The sequence below is a fragment of the Xyrauchen texanus genome, chromosome 10, assembly GCF_025860055.1.
Source record: "Xyrauchen texanus isolate HMW12.3.18 chromosome 10, RBS_HiC_50CHRs, whole genome shotgun sequence".
Lineage (NCBI taxonomy): Eukaryota > Metazoa > Chordata > Actinopteri > Cypriniformes > Catostomidae > Xyrauchen > Xyrauchen texanus.
The window spans coordinates 6,151,673-6,177,471 of record NC_068285.1 but is presented as its reverse complement, the minus strand read 5'-3'; the positions used below and the strand labels follow the sequence as shown (position 1 = coordinate 6,177,471).

At 36.6% G+C, this 25,799-nt stretch overlaps 1 protein-coding gene across 1 annotated transcript in view; it reads right to left on the bottom strand.

Moving 5' to 3' along the window:
• Positions 1–25,799, bottom strand: part of LOC127650479 (uncharacterized) — a 1,198,408-nt gene that overhangs the window by 1,087,435 nt on the left and 85,174 nt on the right. Inside the window, 5 exon segments of the mRNA XM_052135926.1 lie at positions 13,492–13,662; positions 13,857–14,027; positions 14,221–14,391; positions 14,586–14,756; positions 14,951–15,124. Coding sequence (XP_051991886.1) covers positions 13,492–13,662; positions 13,857–14,027; positions 14,221–14,391; positions 14,586–14,756; positions 14,951–15,124 — 858 coding nt within the window.

The following is a 25,799-nucleotide window of genomic DNA, read 5'->3' as shown; positions in this document are numbered from 1 at the left end:
AAACACGGTATAGAGCATTTGCAGAACAGACACTGTGCAAACTCAAAAACACATTTACAAAGAAAAGAAAAAGAGCCTTTAAACTGTAAAACTGTCAGTAATTTAAACAGTAAAATACTGTAAAACTGCTGCAGAAATAAAATGTTCATTGATTATCAAATATTAACTGTGAAATATACAGTCAAATGTTTTAATAGATTTTAAAAGACAATACAGTAATTTATTACAATAAAATGATGTAAAAATGTAATTATTTAAATGTAAAAAGATTTTCCTGTATAATTAATGGTAAAAAGAACAAGAGTACATGTAATTTTTTACAGTAAATTATTCTCTTATTGTCCCTGTAATAAGCGCTTTGGATAAAACAACAGAAGCTTTTGCAATATTGAATTTCAGTCAATCACTTCAATTGAAAAGAAAGATGCAATGAAAGTAAATGGTGACTGAGAATGTCAGTCTCTAATGTTCTGCCGTATATTTCCTTTTGTGTTTCACAGAATAAAAATGTGTAAGGTTCAGAACAACATGAGGGTGTGTGTATGATGACAGCATTTGACTTTTATCAATGAGTGAACTCTTCAAATCTGTCAAATTTACACCAACTTTAAATGATCCTGTAATTAGTTCTTATAAATCCATTTATGAATGCAAAAGTGTGAAGCTGTTTTTTCTAGAATTGTCTGTTAAGTATTAAGATTTATATACTGTAGAAAAATCACAAGAATTCTGTATTTGTAAATGTTTATTTAGTATAAATAAAACAATGAGTATCTGAATGTGCCGTGTGTTTAATAAAGAGTTCATATATAGACTCATTTATTCATTTCAAATCATTATTTTTATTATTGAATCTGATAGTAAATAAGTTCAATCACATCACAGTGAGACACAAAGTACTGTCATTGTATTGAATTCAATCAGTTTCATTGATGAAATGATTTCTAGAAAGAGTTTGGAGTTGTGTTGATGTGAGATACAGTGAGTATATTTCACTCATCCAGTTGTGTGTGTGTGTCTCTGATGATCCATTTCACACACACACATTGAGGAATCAGAATAAAGATAAAATCCAGCATAGAGGGGTCGAGTGAATGTGGTGATGAGTGTGTGTAAGTGTGTGAGTGTGTGTGTGTCAGAGACGCTGTAGAAGGACAGAGTGCCGGCCGGACAGTCCACATACACTCCTACTCTCTTACAGTCGTGTGAAGGGGGACGTATGTCAGTGCTGTTATTATTGTGCCAGACAGTGAATCTGTCATCAGAGCAGAACAGTCTCCAGGAGTTTATATTGAGTCCAAACACACAGTCACGACTCTCTCCTTTCCTGCTGATGTCTTTATATGACACTGATATACCAGCACCATCTCCACTCCATTGAGTCTCCCAGTAACAGCGTCCAGTCAGACTCTCTCTACACAGAACCTGATACACATCAAATCTCTCTGGATGATCAGGATATGACTGACGCTCTCTCACACGTGTCACCTTCCTGTTCCCCTCAGACAGAATGAGTTCAGTGTGTGCTGTGTTTGAATCCAGTGTGAGATCACAGACATCTGAACACAAGAAGAGAAAAAACACTTAAAACACAACAATCACTAAACCAGTGTGTGTGTGTGTGTGTGTGTGTGTGTGTGTGTGTGTGTGTGTGTGTGTGTGTGTGTGTGTGTGTGTGTGTGTGTGTGTGAGTGTGTGTGTGTGAGTGTGTGTGTGTGTGTGTTTGAATCCAGTGTGAGATCACAGACATCTGAACACAAGAAGAGAAAAAACACTTAAAACACAACAATCACTAAACCAGTGTGTGTGTGTGTGTGTGTGTGTGTGTGTGTGTGTGTGTGTGTGTGTGTGTGTGTGTGTGAGTGTGTTTGAATCCAGTGTGAGATCACAGACCCCTGAACACAAGAAGAGAAAAACACTTAAAACACAACAATCACTAAACCAGTGTGTGTGTGTGTGTGTGTGTGTGTGTGTGTGTGTGTGTGTGTGTGTGTGTGTGTGTGAGTGTGTGTGTGTGTTTGAATCCAGTGTGAGATCACAGACCCCTGAACACAAGAAGAGAAAAAAACACTTAAAACACAACAATCACTAAACCAGTGTGTGTGTGTGTGTGTGTGTGTGTGTGTGTGTGTGTGTATGGGTGAGCGTGTATTTATAACTTTGTGGGGACCAAATGTCCCCATAAGGATAGTAAAACCCGAAATTTTTGACCTTGTGGGGACATTTTGTCGGTCCCCATGAGGAAAACAGCTTATAAATCACACTAAATGATGTTTTTTGAAAATGTAAAAATGCAGAAAGTTTTCTGTGAGGGTTAGGTTTAGGGGTAGGGTTAGGTTTAGGGGATAGAATATAAAGTTTGTACAGTATAAAAACCATTATGTCTATGGAAAGTCCCCATAAAACATGGAAACACAACATGTGTGTGTGTGTGTGTGTGTGTGTGTGAGTGTGTGAGTGAGTGGGCTTGTTTATGTGGTTTATGAGAACATTTTTTTAGGTTACAAATTAGTAATTACAAGGGTATTATGCTATAAATGTGGTTTATGAGGACATTTCTATTGTCCCCATAATTCAAATCGCTTAAAAATCATACTAAACAATGTTTTATTGAAAATGTAAAAATGCAGAAAGTTTTCTGTGAGGGTTAGGTTTAGGGGTAGGGTTAGGGTTAGGGTATAGAATCTATAGTTTGTACAGAATAAAAATCATTATGTCTATGGAGAGTCCTCATAAGGATAGCTGCACCAACATGTGGGTGTGTGTGTGTGTGTGTGTGTGTGTGTGTGTGTGTGTGTGTGTGTGAGAGAGTATGAGTGAGTGTGTGTGTGTGTGTGTGTGTGTGTGTGTGTGAGAGACAGAGAGAGTGTGTGTTTGTGTGTGAGTGAGTGTGTGTGTGTGCGCACATGTGTGTGTGAGAGAGAGTGTGTTTGTTTGTGTGTGTGTGTGTGTGAGTGTGTGAGTGTGTGTGTGTGTGTGTAGACCTACATTTGTGTGGTCCTGCTGTAATCCTGAACTCTCCTCCATGATCCACACTATAAAAACACAAACACACACAAATGATGACATCACATTCAGCTCACCTGAAACACAATTTACACATCTGTGATGAAATACAAATGAAACATTGTTTGAATATTTATTGCTTGATCAATGTCTACACAATACGACTCTGTGAATCTTGTGTATAGACTCTATGACACTTTGATATGAAACTGTAACGAGATCAACAAACATGAACTACTTTATAGTCTCTATAAATCTCTCTATACTCTTTGATATGAAAGTGATTTTATCTGAAATAACACACAGAGAATGTCTCTCTCTCTCTCTCTTTATTAATTTATATTTATTAGCTTTATTGGCATGTCAAAGTTTGATGGTTTTATAGCCTCATTTTTGATCAACTAGTTGAAACTTTCAGAAAAGACTCTAATAAAGACACACAGGACTGTTATTTAGTTTTCCTGGAACTGAATGTGTTAACACTAACAACAAAACAAATATGTGATTAATGGTGATTCAATATTTCAATCCACTGACAGTCTTACAACACATGAGGGGTGTGAGGGGTCCAGGAACTGAGTTTGACACCCCTGCAATACACACACACAACATCCCACCAACAATAAACTCAAGTGCTTTCACACTGCACTTAACCCTGGGTTATTGTCTTTTAACCCCGCTTTAACCTCCAGTAAAGTAACGTTTCACACTTGTAACTCTGAAAGGTGATTAGCAACACTTTTAATCCTGGGTTATGAAACGGCTCCAGATCAGTGTTAGCGCCACTTTTAAAAGTGCAGCAGTAAGTTTTTATCTGGCTCTTATTCGTCCCAATAGTACCAGTGGTTTTGGACTTTATACTGACACCACAGACTGATCACTGCCCGACCCCCCCTGTGAAAAATCCTGCACCGCCCCTGTTAACTGCTGCTGCGCCACACAAAAATGTCTGTAAGATGGACTGCTGCGACTCGTAATCTCTCTGGCGGCTGATGAGACCGTTGTGTGCTCGCTCTTGGTGCTTGATGTCACACCGTTTATCTGTGATCATTATTGATATTATTAGTGGTGTAACTGATCAACTGCAAGACAGTTTGTTATGTGCGGTCAACATGGCAGCATCCATGAGGGGCGACCCGCTCAATGTACATTTAAACAGCTTTTATTGAGGTCAGTATCTGACTGGAGTCATCATCTAATGTGAGTGTACATCATTTTAAACATATTTGTGTGCTATTGTGTTTATTTGTAACACTTTTTAAATGAGCTTAATACAGTGACAGAGCACCATACAAGCAAATGTGCTACAGTATCACTGTTCATTTCCTGTATGCTAATGCACTTTATAAACCCTATTTAGTACTTTACAAATAAAACATATTATTAGTATTAAACATATTGTAGTCTTGAGCAAATAATAAATCATATAAAATGAAAATAAGCTCATCGTAACATTTCATATAAACACAATCCGTTTGCATCTAAATATATTATCCTCCACAGATTTCATGGGACGATGCAACAAACTTTCCAAACAGAATAACTGAGAACCATTAATGGTGCCAAACCCAAAATGTCCAAAATACTCTCACACTGCAGATTTCAGCAGTGAAATAAATGTACTATAAGATACTGTCCAAAGCATTAACCAACAGATTCAAACTTTACATATCTAAATTAATTCACGCTGACCAGTCATATTGTATTCCTAAACGCACAATATTTGATCATTTGTTTTGAATACATGATCTGATTTCTTTTGCCAGAGACAATAATCTTAATGTAGGATTTTTAGATTTGGACCAAGAAAAAGCTTTTGATGGTGTAAATAAATGTTCAGGGTCCGACATGTCTTTGTGGTGAGATGAGCCCGTGCCTTTAAATGAAGTGTCCATTCAATGTAACATGAGGAAATCACGATTTATCAAATGTATCTGATGATGTCATCATTAAACTGATTTGGATTTTAGAAAAGTTCAGATTTTATATTCATGCAATACTGTGAATAAGAATGTCTATGGTGTGAAAATCATCTATTATTAAACTGGGGTATATCGTGAAACTGTTAAACCGTTACATCCCTACTGGAGATGCTGCAACTATTACAGAAACCATCTTCAACATCATTACAGCAGAGAAATGCAGACCTGCAGACACTCTTGCATCATTTACCAGTGATGCTGCTTCTGTTATGATCCGTAAGATTTGAACATTTCACTTTTATTTGAACAGCAGTTTTGATATAGAATTGATTTTTACTGTCAAGGCAAGAAAACTGAAGTAAGAGACTAAAAGACCTTTTCCCTGAATCACTGTCACTGTCCACTGTGTTCCCCATCCAATAAAAAGGGAAAGTCTTACCCAACCAAATACTGCAAAACCATTTCAACAATATTTTGGTTATATCAAGCAAGCAGCACCTTTTTTTGCCAATGTGTGAACGGCTTGTAACACAACTTATAAAATGAGCCCTTCACAGACTTACTAGGTTGCCTATTAAAGCCTGTAGACTGATTTTCATGTGAAGGGAGCGGGTCGCTTTTGCCGGGAAAATCACAAATATGTGACGTTTATGTGCGCTCCCGAGAGCCTCAGTGCTTCTCTTCCACTATTCAACAGTGACAACAAACTGCAACACTAGACAACATTATCTTAGAGATGAATCCAGCAAACATCCCAGCACAACACCGACTCCAACACAAACTCTGAGTAAGCCAAAAAACATTAATCTACTGAATCCCGTCTGGCTAAGCGGGAATGTGATCGTGGTCGAGTGAAAACTAGAGTGAAAATCGGCAGGGCATTTGATTCCTGGATGGACCTTCATTTGGTTTTGGGGATCAAAACTGACCCTGAATTGGTGTTTTTCTTATTGGACAGGTAAACTTACATAACTGCAAAGCATGTGACATATTGAGCCATAAGGATTGATCTGTGTCATTTTAGCTAAACTACAATAACACATGAAATGAATGCTAGACAATGATCAAGATAATGCAAAAAGACACATTCATTAGTGTAACGTAACTTGGTTATACAGAAAATATATATCATCTATTATTATAAAACAATAGTGCATCGATATATCAAAATGACAGTTGTGATGAATCAGATCAATACTGAATTGTGTCAACATATTTATAATGTACAGTCTATTTTATAAACAGCTACTGTCATCATCCACCACATTTAGCTAACAGCTATTGATAAAGCTGACTAGCTAGCTAACACCGACATCGGCTATCGTATAAATGCACTCAATGTCTCATGCAAAGAAAAGTGATTATTCAAACTACAGTCTCACATAGTCAGACCGATATCCACACTTTGTTTTAGCCCTGTTCCAGCACTGGAGAGTCAAATATAATATACAGTCTCAAAGTTTGTAAAACAATCATAACTGAGTCATTTTAATTATGCTACCTCATCTGTCAGCATGATGCCGGTGAATCACATTCAGTCTCTTTGTAGGTTACATCATTGTTTTGGTAAATGCTCACTCTCCTCCCTATGGAGTTCATGAGCAACAGGTAGCTGCTGCAGTTCACTTCACGGCCACAGGTGTCATTAATAACAAGGGTTTCTGAATCTTACATACTGCACCTTTAATCAAATTTGCACTTTGTCACCTTTTCTGTATTTAGGGGACTGCCCTCAAGTCATCTCTTGTACAACTGATGTCCAAAAGCACTGTAAAGGACAGGTGGGAGTCTTGGCTATGAGTTGGGGTTTATGATTTAGTGATTATGGCCCGAGACAGCTGGGATAGGCTCCAGTACATGTGACGCTGCATATGACAGTTGGCTTTAGAAGATGATGGATTTAGTGATTAGTGACCCTAATAATAATGTTCTTAATAGGGGGTGATTTGTTGGGGATTATAATTTTATGATTGCAAACCATTTTAAATAAGATTCAGGTGGGGTGGTTTTTTAAGAAGTGTTTTTCTAAATCAAAACTATGAATATTTTGTTTTTCCCTTTTCATGAGTAGGTTCTGAATTCCCTTGAATGCCCCCAGAGTGAGTTATGTCCACAGCAAAATATCAAAAGAATGCAAAATCTGTTAGAATGAGGTCACGTGACACTTCAGTGTAGACGAGTAATATACTGAATTCTTGATTTGTCATTTTAAAACATTTATAGATAAAAATATATTTAAAAATACTGTATATACTAAGCATATAAACAAATGGGTTTTGTCTACTGTACTGTATTTGTTTTACTTCCTCTTTTATACATAGCTATATAAATAGTCAGAAATCATCAATACGGTCTGTCTGTACACTGTGTGTGTGTGTGTGTGTGTGTGTGTGTGTGTGTGTGTGTGTGTGTTGGTGCTTTTATTAGGTTATACACTAGTAGTTACGAAGGTATTATGCTATAAATGTGGTTTATGAGGACATCTCTAGTGTCCTTGTAATTCAAACGTACATAATATATATATATATATATATTTTTTTAAAATGTAAATATCCCAAATGTTTCTGTGAGGGTTAGGTTTAGGGGATAGAATATATATAATAAAAATCATTGTGATATGGAGAGTCCACATAATGATAGGAGTAACAATGTTTGTGACTGTGTGTGTTTACAGGTTTAATATACGTACATCTCTGATGTCTGTTTTAGATCTTTTCATCTGGAAAGCAACATCTACTAAACATCTTAAATAACAGATTTACAACATTCTAGATCATAAATGTCTCAAAGACATCTGCTGAATGTCTTACTGACATTCGAGACAATATTTGTCATTTTATAGACATATTGCAGATGAGCAAACAATGTAAAATAGATGTTGTTAAGATGTAAACACACATCAAATAGACGTCTGGTTGATGTACGTGTGTTATCAGGGATAGTTTGTACAGTATAAAAATCATTATGTCTATGGAGAGTCCTCATTATGATAGGAGTACCAACATATATGTGTGTGTGTGTGTGTGTGTGTGTGTGTGTGTGTGTGTGTGTGTGTGTGTGTGTGTGTGTGACACACATTGTCACCTAATGTAAACAAAGATGGCTGGACTGGAATGATTGCATTTCCCTGTTGTGTTAACTGCATATAGGTGAGCTGTTGTCCGTTATCGTGATGTTTTGCGACAATTTGGTCTATTTCAATGAGCGTACTGTGTGCTTGTAAAGACTATTGAGTTGCTGTTTGAGTTACTTGTGATTGACAACAGAATGATCACCTAATGTAAACAGACATGGCTGCGAGGAACATTGATCCCAATTTTGTGTTGACTGTTTGCATACGAGCTGTAAACTTTTATAGTAGTAATTTTGTGACCATTTGGATGTCTATGTCATAAAATAATCATACCATGTGCTTGAAAAGACTGTATGAGCTTCAGTTTGTGTGAATATGAATTACAGGCACTTGGGCAGTGCAGTTTAGTGTTGGTATGAAAACCGATTTGAATCTGACATCACTGACTGCTGCAGAAACACAAATGTGTGACGCTACTCTAAGGGTGCCAGTCATAAACCATCATAAATATGCACCAGTAAGTGTGAAAGGGTTAAGTGACAGATGCTTAAAGATTATTCTTTTTAATTGTTTTCCTAAAATGAGTAAAAATAATATTCTAAATAAAATGTAATGATTACAAAAAAGTCCTCATTCTAATGAAACATTAAAAATATATGTCTTCTTTGTGTATTTGTTAAGGATTTCCATTTTTTAAAAGGAATAAATACAGGTGCTGTTTCAGTGAATTCACTGACCATTCAATAAATTCAAGACCAATTAGGGCCTGGGTTTAAGGGGTTAATATGGGTATAAATAGGGTTTTACAGCTCAACACACTTAAGTTTGTCCAGTGTGCAGTTTGGATCGTTGAGTCTTTCAGAGAGCAGCCTGACTCCTGATTCTCCTGGGTGATTGTAGCTCAGATCCAGCTCTTTCAGGCGTGATAGATTTGATCTCAGAGCTGATGCCACAGAACAACAGCCTTCCTCTGTCACCATACAGCCAGATAATCTACAAACACACATACATAACAGTCAGATAATCTAAAAATGTGCATATTACCAGTCAAATAATCTACAAATGCACATCAACAGTCAGATAACCTACAAACAAACATCAGCATTTACCAGCAGCCATATTAACCTGTAGCTCAAGACTGGTTGCCACTGAAGCTAAGCAAGGTTCAGCCTGGTCAGTATCTGATGAGAGACCTCCTGGGGAAGACTAAGTTTGTGACTGGAAGAGATATTAGGGAGGCCAGCAGGGGGTGCTCACCCTGTGGTCTGTGTGGGTCTTAATGCCCCAGTATAGTGAAGGGGACATTATACTGGAAAAAGACACTATCCTTTGGATGAGATGTTAAAATCAGGTTCTGACTCTCTGTGGTTATTAAAAACATCCTAGAGCACTTCTTGTAAAGAGTAGGGGTATAACCCTAGTGTCCTGGCTAAATTCCCCCTGTTGGCCTTCTCAATCATGGCCTCCTAATAATCCCCAGCCACTAATTGGCTCTATAACCCTCTCCTCTCCACCAATGCACCATAAAAACCAGTGAGCATCACATATCTCTGTGTTCACATCGTGTCACATCTTCAAGAAATTAGAATATGAATGCAAGTGTAAATTTAGTGAAAGCTTAGTTTTATGTCTTTGAAAGTATTTGTTTATAACTATCTTTTATCCATAATGTGCAGAAAATGGAAACAATCATACAAACTTTAAAGTAGCTAAAACACTTTTAATGACTGTATAACCATTGAAGAGTCTGAACGTCTATCTCTCACAGCCTCACTGTAATTCCCATAAAAATCAAAGATGTGAATAAGGTCTATAGAGGAACAATGTATAAATGCAATACTCTCATTGCATCACTTTTCATTTGACACCTGCAGAAATCCAGCCACAATGAAACATCATTTCTTGAAACACATTTTTATTCAGTCGTTTGTTCCTCACTGTGCATTAGTTTATGATATTGCTGTGTTTTGTGACTATAAACTTTCATACCCTATTTTATTTTTTTTAAATAAAATCTGTGGCAAACACTATATATTTGCATATATCAGATTATACACGGCCATCAAACGCAAAATCAAGTGATTACTAATTAAAGTAAAATGGACATAAAGCGCTACGAATATTTATTGCATTGTTACAAACACACTTGATGATATAAAAAAGAATAAAAATTGATATAAAAAATACTTTTCGATTTTAAAAGTCCTCTTCATCATCCAAAATAAATGCAAATACTTATTTTTTAAATTATAGTTAGGTTTTTATTCGCATTATCCACTAACAAAAATAACAGTGATGCCAAAGCTGTGTCCTGTTACATCACTGATGGCCATTTGGACTTCTGTTTAGAATTATGCCACTGCAATTATTAAATTCAGCTGTTTGTTACTTCTGTGTTCATGTATGTTTCATGTTTTATTATTTGAATCTTTATTTTATTGCAGAATTTATTTGTTAGCTCTGTAAAGTGTTCCCCACAGGTTACTATTTTTGTGTGTGTACTTTACCTCACAGGCAGTGGTGCAGTGCTTCAGCCTCATAAACACTGGTTTAGTGCATGGCTTCTAATTGATGGGTAATTCAATTGTACATTTCATTATCTCTTTTATATTATAGACAATGATGTGGATGGAGAGACTGTTGCAATTGGTCTGACGGAGTCTATGGTTTCATTCCTGTTTGAGGGATCATTTAAGAAGCAGCAAAATTCCACAGATTTGTCCAACAAATGAAGGAAACGGAGACGTTAACGCTTGAACCTGTGCCTGCAGAATGCCTTTTGCAGTCTTCGGCTGGAGCAAGGTTGTTGCTATTTAAAGTTTCATTTGTTTCAGGGAACTATTCTTAAAGTTAATCTTAAAGAAGCTGGGGTTTTCCTTTGCTTCCCCATATTCATTTACTGTAATTATACTTGTGCTTAATTCATTTCTTGCATCTATAACATTAAGTATTCGAGATGTTTTGAAATTTCTGCCTTTTCCTTTGCCAACAATATAAACAGAAAACACTACTTAAACAGACCAGATAACAGACTATTTGACATGGTGAAAAAGCAGGTGCACAGTTTCAGCCCAGTGTGGCCAGAGTTTTTAGTACATAACTATTATTTATGTTTACTGTGCAACCATTTATTAAGGGTCAGTTCACCAATGAAAATTACAGTGTTTTTTGAACTTTGATGCATGTAAACCTAACCTCCAAAACCAATTTAGCAATCTGTAAAATAGCATAATAGGGGCACTTTAAAATTATCATTATTATTATGGTTCTTCTTCTGAGACTTTAATTTTCCAAGAGAAACTCCTCCTAGAGCCTTCAACCTACAACCACCAAACACAGCAAAGATCTTTAGGCTGTAATTCCCTGTAGCAGACTTCTGACTTTCATTCATTTATAAAATATACATCCCATTAGCATAAAACACTAATGGATTATTCTCTGTTCTTTGTCAGTCTTTCTTCCAGAGCAAGCCATCAAAAGGTACAACAAGCTCTTGGACTATTTGAAAGGTGGGACAACAAAAACCCAGGCATACTTCAAATGTGGCATGGATAGAAAGACCATTGCTGATACTGCTGCAATTGCGGAGCTCGAAGCTTGTGAAATAGAGGCCAACAAAAATTTGCGAGGCACCTTCCAAAGAGGCCAGAAACTGTCTGATTTTGCAGAGCGGTGCAGAGAATTATGCAGACAGGAGCCAGTGCAAAGCACCATTGAAAACAAAAAGAACGTTGGCTTGCTTATAGACTTTTGTGAGAGACTAAAATAATCTGTTTATGCATGTGTATGTGTGTTTCTTTGTATGATAAATACCATTCCATGCATGTTCTAGCCCAGTGGCTACACACAGTCACTTTAACTGTTTCATGTTCCATGACTACTGTTTAAAGTCAGTCATCATAAATATGGCCCAGTGGCTATACACACTGCCACTTTAGCTGTTGCTTGTTCCATGCGTCTTGTTAAAATCAGCAATTTTTCCAGTCATGATGAATAAATATCATGTGCAAGCAAACACTGAAGTCATTTTAAGCTTTTTGGTGAAGTTTTAGATGGTAATTCCCATAGAAGTATGCAGAAACACATGAGTCATCACTAGTTAGTTACCATGATTATTACAGTAGTTACTAATGAAAAGCCAATCCTGAAGTGTAGAATCTTCTATTCATTCACAAGATATTCACACACACACACACACACACACACACACACACACACACACACATATATGTATATATGAGCTAGGAGACATACATAAAAACATATTTTTTGAGAGGTAGGTTAAATAATAAAATAACTGTATATGGTATTTGGATGTCTGATGACTCAATATGTTCCAGTAGTCACCATGACTCTAGTGATTCAATGCCAGAAAATTGGCCACAGGACAAGTAAGGTCCCGACAACTGCATTTAAAAATCCATTTCTTTAAAATTATTCAGTTGATAAATAGTTCTAGGAGACAGCATAAGCTAATTATTGACAGCTTTCCCAAATCATAAGTCTGCTATGCTATGCTATTACATATTGATAATGTAAACAACGTTGTGTATTCGTTTACAGTAGCAGTTCAAATGTTAATGTGGTGCTAGTCATTTGTCCTGCATTAGTTATTGATTAGTTTAGCATGAATTATGAAACTTTTTCAGTAGTTCTCTGGGAAGATTTCAAAAAATAGTAGTTATTGATTAGTTAATAGTGAACTACCACTTTCATCTGTGTGCTATTACTTACTAATTCATTAATCAGAGCTTCTTGTTAGTTAATAGTAGTTACTAGATTGTTAATATTGTGTTACACATTTGTTCCTGTGTAGTTATTCATTAACGAAGGAACCTTATTCTAAAGTGTTACCGAGTTTTCTAAAGAGCTGGACATAAATTAATGTTGTGATAATTTTGAACTGTGATGTCACAATCAGAATAACTTGATTCACTTGAGAGGAAACAGACTCAGCAGAGGGAGCCCATCCACAAGTACACAGTAGTTGGCGACCGATACATCGCCAAGGCCGATAAATCCGATGATATTCTGACATATTTAATTATCGGCGTTGGCCGATAAATTTCCCCATTTGGCGACGAAAATCACCTGCCTGCACGTGAAGCATATGAGACATGTACACGACTAGTCATGGTTTGTTTTGTTGTTACATGCCATCGTGTAACTACAACAATACTCAGGTATGCAACATAGTGTCATTTAAACGGTCCACATAACAGAGCCGCGGCATAATAATAATTGAATAAATATAGTGTTAAATAAGAGTTTATTATTATTATTTTTAGCAATTTTATGTTTGTTACTATAATAAATAGTGTGATATGTCGGCCTTGTATCGGTCTATTGGCCACCCTGCTCTCTGGATATCGATAACGGCCATTAAAAACCCCATATCGGTCAACCAATGGTACACAGTAACCACAGCTATGTACCACAATATATTCATATTGTATATTCCAATGTACTAATAAATCTGAAAACACAAACCTCAGTATTTCCAGTATACAGTGAGGACTCTTCAGTGCATCAGAGAGCAGCTTCACTCCTGAATCCTGCAGGTCATTGTTACTCAGGTCCAGCTCTCTAAGGGATTTTGATGATTGTAGAACTGAAGACAAACTTTCACAGCACTGATCAGTGAATTTACAAGCTGCAAATCTAAAACAAATAAAGAAACAATGATAAAGAGCAGTTTTATATAACAAATGGTAATAACAGAGTGAATGCTCTACAGTTTGATATGAAGGGTTGTGACAGTCACTGAGCCATTTATTGTTTCATTGTCACAGCTATGAACCACAATATATTCATATTGTATATTCCAATGTACTAATAAATCTGCAAACACAAACCTCAGTGTTTCCAGTATACAGTGAGGACTCTTCAGTGCATCAGAGAGCACCTTCACTCCTGAATCCTGCAGGTCATTGTTACTCAGGTCCAGCTCTCTCAGGGATTTTGATGATTGTAGAACTGAAGACAAACTTTCACAGCACTGACCAGTGAATCTACAAGCTGCAAATCTAAAACAAATAAAGAAAGAATGATAAAAAGCAGTTTTATAAAACAAATGGTATAACAGAGTGAATGCTCTACAGTTTGATATGAACGGTTGTGACAGTCACTGAGCCATTTATTGTTTCATTGTCACAGCTATGAACCACAATATATTCACATCGTACATTCCAATGTACTAATAAATCTGCAAACACAAACCTCAGTATTTCCAGTGTACAGTGAGGACTCTTCAATGCATCAGAGAGCAGCTTCACTCCTGAATCCTGCAGGCCATTGTTACTCAGGTCCAGCTCTCTCAGTGATTTTGATGATTGTAGAACTGAAGACAAACTTTCACAGCACTGATCAGTGAATCTACAAGCTGCAAATCTAAAACAAATAAAGAAACAATGATAAAAAGCAGTTGTATAAAACAAATGGTAATAACAGAGTGAATGCTCTACAGTTTGATATGAAGGGTTATGACAGTCACTGAGCCATTTATTGTTTTATTGTCACAGCTATGAACCACAATATATTCATATCGTACATTCCAAAATACTAATAAATCTGCAAAAACAAACCTCAGTATTTCCAGTGTACAGTGAGGACTCTTCAGTGCATCAGAGAGCAGATTCACTCCTGAATCCTGCAGGTCATTGTTACTCAGATCCAGCTCTCTCAGTGATTTTGATGATTGTAGAACTGAAGACAAACTTTCACAGCACTTACCAGTGAATCTACAATCTGCAAATCTAAAACAAATAAAGAAACAATGATAAAAAGCAGTTGTATAAAACAAATGGTAATAACAGAGTGAATGCTCTACAGTTTGATATGAAGGGTTGTGACAGTCTCTGAGCCATTTATTGTTTCATTGTCACAGCTATGAACCACAAAATATTCATATTGTATATTCCAATGTACTAATAAATCTGCAAACACAAACCTCAGTATTTCCAGTATACAATGAGGACTCTTCAGTGCATCAGAGAGCAGCTTCACTCCTGAAACCTGCAGGTCATTATTACTCAGATCCAGCTCTCTCAGACTTGAGGAGTTTGAGCTGAGAACTGAGGCCAGTGCTGAACAACTTTGCTCTGTCAGATTACAGCCCATCAAACTGAGAGAAATGACAAGATAACAGTGTGTTAATCTATATGTTTTAGTGAAGGCTTCTCAGCACAGCTGTTGGGTACAAAGAAAAAATATATGGCCACTGTGTTTGATTGCTCATAGTCGTTTGCTAATTTTTTGAAGATCTTCTACTGTCAAGACCCAGTCTGGACTGCCCAACTTGTTTTGTTCTGGAGTTCTGTCTGTTTTGGTCCATGTGTGCATTTTTTTTGAGCACATGTCTTTGTTTGTGTTTGCGTCATCCATGTGCTCTACTTACTCCGACTCCTCATTCCCCCTTGCCACACCTCCTCATCTGATCCTTGTTGTGTTGATTATCATCACTTGCTCCTCATGTGCTCTCCCTCTACATACTGTGCCTTCTACCTTCTTGTGTCTGTTAGATCATTTTGTGAGTTTGGTTAGTCAGTCATTCCTAGTCTGTTTCTCCAGTTGGTGTTTTGTTTATTTTCTTAGTTTCAAATTGGTTCTATTAATTTTACAGTGAGAGTTGTTGGTTTGTATTTTTTTTTCATAAAAGCTCTTTGTTTAGCATCCCAGCACTTGAGTCCAAATTCCTGCAAAATATCCTGATGTCTAAGAATTTTTGTCTCGAAAACATATTTGAACTTCCCCAAAACAACTCTAATGTATGATGGAAGTGAAGTTAGGTCAATTAAGCAGTTTATTAAAGTTATATATTAACAGCATAATACTTAAACTGTTTATCACACAGTTATAGCCTGTTCATTGTTATGTTAACATTTACATTTGTGCAAATCCTGATTAATCCTGTCAAACAATTAATTCTAATGAAATAAAATTAAACATATATGATTTATACATAAGCCAAATATTTTTCTCAGGTGCAAAAATCACGAAATAATTCCACAAAGTGACATCAGCCTTCAACACGCTCCAAGTAATCAAGGGTGTAGGTTGTTCCAGTTAAACCCATTGCATGTCTTACAAAAGGTATTGGACACTCGCACAACGTAAGCAGTGACATACATCCAAGTCCATGTGACAGAGTGAAGTATGCAAGGGGATACAATTTTTAAATGGATGGTAGGCCTGAGCAGTGCACTCCTGAGGCGTGAATTAGGCAAATGTGCCACATAGTGACGTAGCTTTTTCACAGAAGTAATGGCTGAACTGCAAACCATGTCTTTCAGGCAGTTCAGGAGCAGTGTTTTCTGTGCGAGAGTGTAACACCCTTTGGGGTGGAATTTGTGCTTTGTAACTTTGCAGACCTTTTACATGCACAAACAACTATATTACACACTAATGGAAAGGTAATGTCCCAATAAGTATAATAGGGCCTCTTTAAGCCTAATCTAGACACTAATTAGATCATTTACTGTTTTAACAATGTAAACCAAAAAATTATGTCACTGTGACATCATCATACGTAACAATTTGCTACAAAAAAAGTCAATTATTTAGCTGTTTTAAATGGCAGCAAATGTATGTGCTTCTCTTTCACAATGTGGCCCTGTTTTTCAGGCCACCTTGTAAAACACTCTGCATTAAGCTGAGAAGTCAATTTACTCTATCAATCTTTTAAAGAGAAAATAAGGCTTTGACATCATGTATTTATACTTGCGCTCATCCTATAATGACAAGAGAGATTTCAGAAGACATGACAACATTTCTGGTAAGTGAACACAGTGATCAACGATGCTCTCTGGTTTTTATGGTGCATTTAGAGAATTTTTAGGAAGAGAATGTTTCAGTGCATTGATTGTGCGACTGGGACAGCCGTAAAAATGGCGAGATTTACGATCTGCGAGATTTACCAGTTGTAGTAGCGGGAGGAGATGAAAACGGAGCCATCAAGCCGGACACATTCTGTTTCACGACATGTGCTGAACCCACATTAGTCACAGAAGATCCCACAATGATTTCTTTGTTTATTAGAGATGAAGTGGAAATCAGAACTCAGGTTTGAAATTTACATATAAAAACCGAAAACAAAAATTGAGTTCTTCTAAATACAGCGTCTGCTGTGTGTACAAGAGAAAGTCCAATAAAAGTCTAATTATTTTGATACCAATAAAGGAGACCATATTTGTAGTAATTTGGAATTGTTTTTATGAATAAACATGATATTACTGTGATAAACATATTATAATATGAGATGAATAATGTGCTGTTATAAAAACATGATTTAGCAAGAGTTTATTGGAACTGGAGATTTCATAATAAACACCTTGGTAATGGCATACCATCATACTACTCTTAATTCTTTCTCAGACTGACATGGCTGAAGTAGTAAAAGTAGCATGTGTCATTTGATATTTATATGCATCCCATGAAACACACGTCACCATTGTCATCTGTGATTTTGGCCAATCATGAATAAGTTGTGACATCATCAGAGCTCTTGCAACCACTCTGGAGAAGCTGCATTGGCTGTGGCAGCCGATTGCTCTTGAATCGCACACAAGGTACTTTAATGGCATACATCACTGTGACGTGGCACTGACGCCATCTTAAGTCACACAACATTTCTAACCGACATGCACTGCTTCAAGTCAAACTCTGATCGGATCTGATCACACAGCGCTGCATGAAGTCAAACATCTATTGATTACACTTAGATGAAAACATTACCTACAGATGATAACACAATATTTACCACCAAATTCTCTTTTCCTCTGTGTACAATCTTCTAATTTAACAATAATGTCACCTCAGTAAATCAGTCAACAAAGATAAACACTTGACATAAAGCCGTCTAAACTAATAATTCATTACCAATCTAAATAAATGTTGATCACTATATTATTCACATCTTAATGCAATTTTATATATTATAGTATAACATAATTTAACATTGTTTTTAGTCAAATCCATTAAAGGATTATCAAAACAGAAACAGAAAAACTGTGTAAAATAAACATTGCAGGAATAAAGGAAGCTACAATATGACAAATAAATGACTAAAGTATAAAACAATCAAACCCTTAAAATAATAGTAATAATTATTCAGTATTATAATAATAAACTTGACTGAGTCCCCCAATAATAATTCAGTATTATATCATATTTAACTGGGTTTTTGCACATCATGGTCATTAAAGAAATGTTTTAGTAAAAATATATGCAGGTAAATATTGATTTATATATTAGGCTGATGTGTATTATTGTATGTGGAAGCATAAATAAAAATGATAAAGTATCAGTATAAAGTAAATAATGTATCGTTTTGTATTTATTTAGTGGAAAACTGTAGAAAACATGCTTTTGTTATTTTAAATGACATTTTTTTACTTTGCATTAACCATTTTGAATCTATTTGGCTCCAATGTCTGTTTAAAATGAAGGTAAAACTATTAAAAGTAACACATGAAACCAATCAAACATCAATATAGTATAAGGGGTTGTTTTTAGTCTAACAAAGTACATTAAAATATAAATTCTGCTATTTAATTTCAATAAAGTGAGATTAAAACACTAAATTACTCACTCAGCTTTTCTGGATGCTTTGATCACCGGCAGCAGCCTCAGAAGACATTCATGTGATGGATCATATTTCCTCAGATTAAACTGATCCAGCTCCTCTTCTGAGTTCAGCAACACAAACACCAGAGCTGACCACAGAGCAGGAGAGAGACGGACTCCAGAGAGATGATTGATATCTCTTCTGTTCACGTATGTTTGTACTTCCTGCACTAGAGAATGATCATTGAGTTCATTCAGACAGTGGAACAGATTGATGGATTTCTCTGGAGAGGGATTCTTCCTGATCTTCATCTTAATGTACTTAACTATTTCCTGTTTGATGTCAGAGCTGCTTCCTGTCTGTGTCAGTAGGTCTCGTAAGATTGTCTGATTGGACTTCAGTGAGAGACCCAGAAGGAATCGAATGAAAAGGTCCAGGTGTCCGTTCTCACTCTGTAAGGCCTTGTCAACTTCACTCTTCAGGAGATCACTCATAGATGACCTAAACTTACTTAAGGGACCTGATGTTTGTTTAGAAATGGAAATAAAAGCATACAGAGCAGCGAGAAACTCCTGAATGCTCAGATGCACAAAGCTGAACACCTTCCCCAGGTGCAGTCCAAACTCCTCTCTGAAGATTTGGGTACAAACTCCCGAGTACACTGACGCTTCTCTGACATCAATGCCACACTCTCTCAGGTCCTCCTCATAGAAGATCAGGTTCCCTTTTTCCAGCTGTTGAAAAGCCAGTTTTCCCAGAGACGGAATCCTCTCTCTAGCCTGCTTAAGATCCACCTCACATTTCCCATCATACTTCTGGCTCTTCAGTTTGCTCTGAAAGATCAGGAAGTGTGTGAACATTTGAGTGAGAGTCTTGGGGATCTCTGCACTCTCTGCTTCACTCAACAGTCTCTGGAGAACAGTGGCTGAAATCCAACAGACGACTGGTATGTGACACATGATGTACAGGCTTCTTGATGATTTCATGTGTGTGATGATTCTGTTGGCAAGACGCTCATCTTTTATTCTCTTCCTGAAATACTCGTCCTTCTGAGGGTCATTGAAGCCTCGTACATCTGTGAGCTGGTCAACACACTCAGGAGGAATCTGATTGGCTGCTGCTGGTCGAGAGGTGATCCAGAGCAGAGCAGAAGGAAGCAGATTCCCTTGATGAGGTTGGTCAGCAGCACATCCACTGAGGCCGATTCTGTCACATCACACAAAATATCATTGTTCTGGAAATCTAGAGGAAGTCGACATTCATCCAGACCATCAAAAATGAAAATGACTTTGTAGTCATCAAGGAATGTTTTCAATTCTCTCAGTTCTTTTGTATCTGTGAAAAACTGATGAAGAAGATCCATCAAACTGATATTTTTGTGCTTCATCAGATTGAGCTCTCTGAAAGGAAGTGGAAATATGAAGTGAACATCCTGATTTGCTTTTCCTTCAGTCCAGTCCACAATGAACTTCTGCACAGAGACAGTTTTCCCAATTCCAGCAACTCCTTTAGTCAGCACAGTTCTGATGGCTTTGTCTTGTCCAGGTAAGGCTTTAAAGATGTCATTGCATTTGATTGGTGTTTCCTGTGTCTCTGCTCTCCTGGATGCTGTCTCAATCTGTCTCACCTCATGTTCATTATTGATCTCTGCACTCCCTCCCTCTGTGATGTACAGCTCTGTGTAGATCTCATTCACAAGTGTTGAGCTGCTTTGATTTGACATTCCTTCAGTAATTCTCTGGAATTTCTCTTTTAGTTTTGTTTTGAGTTTTTGTTGATGCACAGAAATCAGTTCTGATGTAAAGAGGAAAAGAAATGGGAATTATAATTGATGTTGATGTTTAATGGTCATTAGACATGAAGTTTATTTTCTTTCACTAATATTGAGTGAATCCAGACACTGTGTGTTTCCTCTGAAGGTGACGTGATGTAATAGTGGCGTGAGTGCGAGCTCTTACTGGTTTGAAGTGTGTTAGCGAGGTCTGTCTGCTTCATCTTCTTCAGGACGTGCAGTGTGATCTTCAGAAACCCCTCTCTGACTCTGCTCTGACCTTCATCATCCTCCTCCTCTCTCTCAGAGCATGCTGGGGAATCTGAGATCAGTAGTCTCTTGAAACTCTTCAGCTCTTTCTTCATCAGAGAGATGATTTTGTGCTCAAGATCCTGTTGTTTGAACAGATTGTATTTAAAAAAAGGTGTAAGTCTCTCTCACGCACGCACGCATGCACGCACACACACACACACACACACACACATGTTGGTGCAGCTATCCTTATGATGACTCTCCATAGACATAATGATTTTTATTCTGTACAAACTATAGATTCTATACCCTAACCCTAACCCTACCCCTAAACCTAACCCTCACAAAAAACTTTCTGCATTTTTACATTTTCAATAAAACATTGTTTAGTATGATTTTTAAGCGATTTGAATTATGGGGACAATAGAAATGTCCTCATAAACCACATTTATAGCATAATACCCTTGTAATTACTAATTTGTAACCTAAAAAAATTTTCTCATAAACCACATAAACAAGCCCACGCACACACACAAACACGCACACACGCGCACGCGCGCGCACACACACACACACGCACACACAAACACACAAACACGCACGCACACACACACACACACACGCAAACGCACACACACAAACACACACACACACACACGCACACGCGCACACACACACTCACACACACACAAACAAACACACACACACAAACACACAAACAGACACACACACACACACACACAAACACACACACACGCACGCACACACAAACACACACGCACAAACACACAAACACACACACACGCACACGCACACACACACACACACACACACACGCACACACACACAAACAAACACACAAACACATAAACACATAAACACATAAACACACACACACACACACGCACCACAAAAATGGAGTCCAATGGCACTTTCCCAGCAGTTGACTCTGATTCATCCTGTTTGTTTCTGTAGTTGATCAAAGACTCTCCTGAACTGAAGTGAAGTGGTTGACGCATTGACCGGTCACTCTTCATGGACACACAGCTGGGTTCAGGAGATTCTCCATGAATGACACTAAAACAGCAATTAAACAGAGTTTAGTTCATGTGTTTTTTTAGTAATCTGAAAAACATAATTTCAACATCCAGTGCAATAAAACACATTTAATGATGTGTCTTATATATTATATGTCACATGAGAACTTGCAATGTCACTAACATCAACATAAGTTCTCACATAAACACTCGAGCCGCTGTGAACAAACATCTCTCACAGCACTCATGAATGCACAACAGACGTCAAGATTTACAGTGAAAAATTACACATTTATACTTTTATTTTAAGTTTTAAAGTGAGGCACTCTCCACTGCCATTGTATTAACAAGACCACTCACCATATTCATTAAAACATCTGCTTTTGTGTCTTCTGCATGAGGGTGAGTGAATTATGACACAATTTTCATTTTTAATGAACTGAGAAATCCTGAAGCTGCAGTGAGGACGTGTGTTTTATTTGATCATTCAGAACACAAAACACGACATAACGGGACATTACAAGCAGGGGCGGGATTACGATTTCTGAGGCCCCGAGCAACCGACCAACCCGGGGCCCCATTTAGAAAATAGTTCATCCTATAAGCCGTTGTAGCAAAGTACATTCAAAATGTTTAATGAAATAAAAATCTAGTTAATTATAATGAATGATGTTTTCCAGTTGTTGTTGTTTTTTGTGAACAGGGTGTGCAAGAATCTACTTCACCAGTAACATTTTGGAATTTAGTTGGTATTTATTAATATTATAACCATCAATTAATGTTCCCCATGGACTACACTTCCCATAATTCCCTGCCCTCATCACTGCCAGCTGTCTCCTGTTGTCCTCACCTGTGTTTAATTTGTCATTAGTCCTTTGTGTATTTAAAGCTCTGTTTGTTTGCTCACCGGTTGTCAGTTGTTGAATGTATTCATGTCTTGTTCTAAGCCCTGTTCTTGGTTTTTCTTTACACTCGGAGTTACCGTGTTCATCTTTTGTGTTCATTAAAAGCTGCACTTAGATCCTCATTCTCGTCTGCCTCATTACACGGTCACTGAGTGTCACACTGAAGAAACACAGAGACGCGGTGCAGCAGTCAAGGATGTTCGTCCAGCACGTGTTCATTGGAAAACAATGAAACAACAGAGCAGACACACACAATAACACGTTTGGTGTGAACGGCCCCTAACTCATCTGTTCACGTGTATCTGAGCGTGTCCGTCAAACAAAAGTGAAAAAGTGTCAACACATATCCCTACAACATATTCTTCATCAGACACAGATTACTGTAGCACAGGTGGAAACATACTGTAACATATAGTCAACATGTCCTTTTTTAGTAACATTGTGATCTCCAGCAGACTGTATGTCCTGTGATAAACCTGAGGAACAATCTCTTGTCATGTCTGATCATCTCTGTCATGTTCACATGATATTACTGTACAGTATAAAGATGAGCTCTTGTGAAGAGATGCCAATGAAACTGTTACAGTAAAGCAATCAGCTGTAGAAGGACTCATTATTTTTATTATAATTGCATATTTCCTTTTAGATTTATATTTTTTACACTAGATTCTTTCTAATGGTCCCTCAGACTGTGGTGTACACGTTCATACTGTCAGTCAACATGAGAGTCCTCACCTCACATCAGCACAAGGGGCTCCTGAACTGAATTTAGGTGGATGATCCATTGACCGGTCACTCTTCATGGACACACAGCTGGATTCAGGAGATTCTCCATGAATGACACTAAAACACAACAGCAATTAAACACTGTTTTAAAAACTACAAATTCTGACAAACACTCTTTTCCTCTCATCAGTTTCTCAGTTTTACTCTTCCCAATATTTCTCTCTTCTTCAAGGGGGTCACATGTTCTTTTCCAGTGTTTTCAGTGTCATGTTATCATTGAAATCGAGATTTATTATTTTAGTAGCAGTGGTCACTTAGAGAAAATGACTACATCTCATTTTACATTGAATTCTTTCCATCTTGAGAATATTTCTGGTTTAGGACAGTGAAAAGCAGCACACTAGAGATTGTAGTTTTCCTGAAGTTTCTCTGTAAAGTTGTGTGCAAACAGTCCGAACATGAGACTTCTGAAATACATGCTAACCAGCTGAACATTGCTGATGTTTTATGGAAGATGTCTTGTTGTTATGTTACACACAGGAACTGTTTGGTCATGTTTAATGCACAGTCCTCATTCAACATTCAGCAATTTCACTTCTGCTTATTTGATGAAGATATATTTGAGCACATGACATTACACAGCAGATCTGATCTGAATGTCACTAAAGCTGGAAAGACTTTTGTTCTGTTCTCTGTAGTTTATTTCTGTGTCACTAGGTGCTGCATCTGGTTTTACTCAGTTGATGCTGATATCTGCTGATGACAGCTGTCTTAAATCTGTCAATCATCTTTTCAATCATTTATAGAAGTTTGTCTGTAAGTATCAAAGTGTTTATGAGATGTTTATCTTCATCTTATGTTTGATATGGATGACATTATTTAAGGTTAAGTTTGATGTTTAGAAAGTTGTTTATTTGTATTGTACTTGTCTTTATGATTGTATTCATACTGTAGATCTCACTTTACCCTAAAGCTGTTTCACATGTTTATACTTGAGATAATCCAGTCTGTTCTCATTTCTCCTCAGTGTTTTTATACTGTAGTGTTGTGCAGCATATCAGAAATATCTATCAGTGTATTTTATTAAAGCATTGAAATCCTCTGACCTCTTGACCTTCCCTGTGTCTGTCTGTCCACTGAGATCCTTTGTGGAGTCCATGACATCATCTGAACAGTCCACTGAACACCTGTCAACAAACGGGACATCATCTATATTTGTGACGTGTTTATTTGTTCAATACTGACACATATTTGTTTTTATTTGTCCTCTAGATATTTCAAGTCAATAGAAGAAATAACATTTCAGTGCCAAAGAAACTGAACACATACTGACAATTCAGATAAAAGAGCAAAAGTCTCAGTATCTGTTTGTTCTGCTGTGATTAATACTTAGATATCTGTAACTCACATTGCGACAGATTTTGCAGGCAAACATTCATAATATCGTGTGAAAATAATGAAAATAAGCTTGAAGAACATTATTAGTTTCCATGTTTTACAGTAATATTATTTTAGAAAGTCGTTTAAGAGTTATCGCCGATAATCGCTGAATGTTTCTTTATTTATTTATTTAAACTGCATATTAACATAAAAACATCAAGAGAAAATCCCAAACAATCAACATTGTATAATTTCCATCTCAGGTACAAATAATACAGTTATTCAAATAATAAGATACAGAAAAATTAAACAAATAAAATAATAATCCCAGAGTATTAAAAAACAAAACAAATAAACAAAGGGATAAGATGCCATTTATTTATCCATTTTGAATTTGCAAACAATATTACAAGTTTTATTTGTACACTTATACAAAAGATTACAGTATTGTTTAAAATCATTTATAAAATGAAAAATCTAGCGGGGATATGTAACATTATTTATGACATTTCTAATGCAATTATTTTAAACTTTGTCTATTAAGATGTTTACAATATTGTGTTTTATTTATGAAATAATCAAGAGGTTTTCGCTGCAGTTATTCTTGAGAAGATAAAATATCTTTGTGTGTTTAGCGTCCATCACAATTGTCTAAAAGTCTAATTGGGATTTTAAACTTGTTACGCAAATCTGTGTATGATGACAAACCTCCATCACTGTTCATTAACTGACTAATACAATGTTATTATCAAACCATATATTAATAAAAAGACATTTGTGTTTTATAAAATATCCTTATTTTTCCAAATATAGTATCTTCTAGGGTAAAATTATGCTTATAACCCAACGTCCATGTCATGAGAGTTTGTTGATGAAATCTTGCAAGTATCAATAAAATAATTAAATTTTAACAAGAATTCAAGCCTGACTTAAATGGAAGTTTAAGGTGTTCCACATATTATCTTTCTTTTTAAGTATTGTGTAATCAATTAATTTTGAATACATTATTTAATGTATCATACATTAGTACAATTATAATTCTCCACGTGCCTCTTTATCTGCTGCGGTCAGATCTTCTTTAAAGCGGAAAATCATTTTCCTTTGAGGACTTCATACCATGTCCCTTGCAGAGCTGGAAATGAACATGATGGTCACTGGTCTCG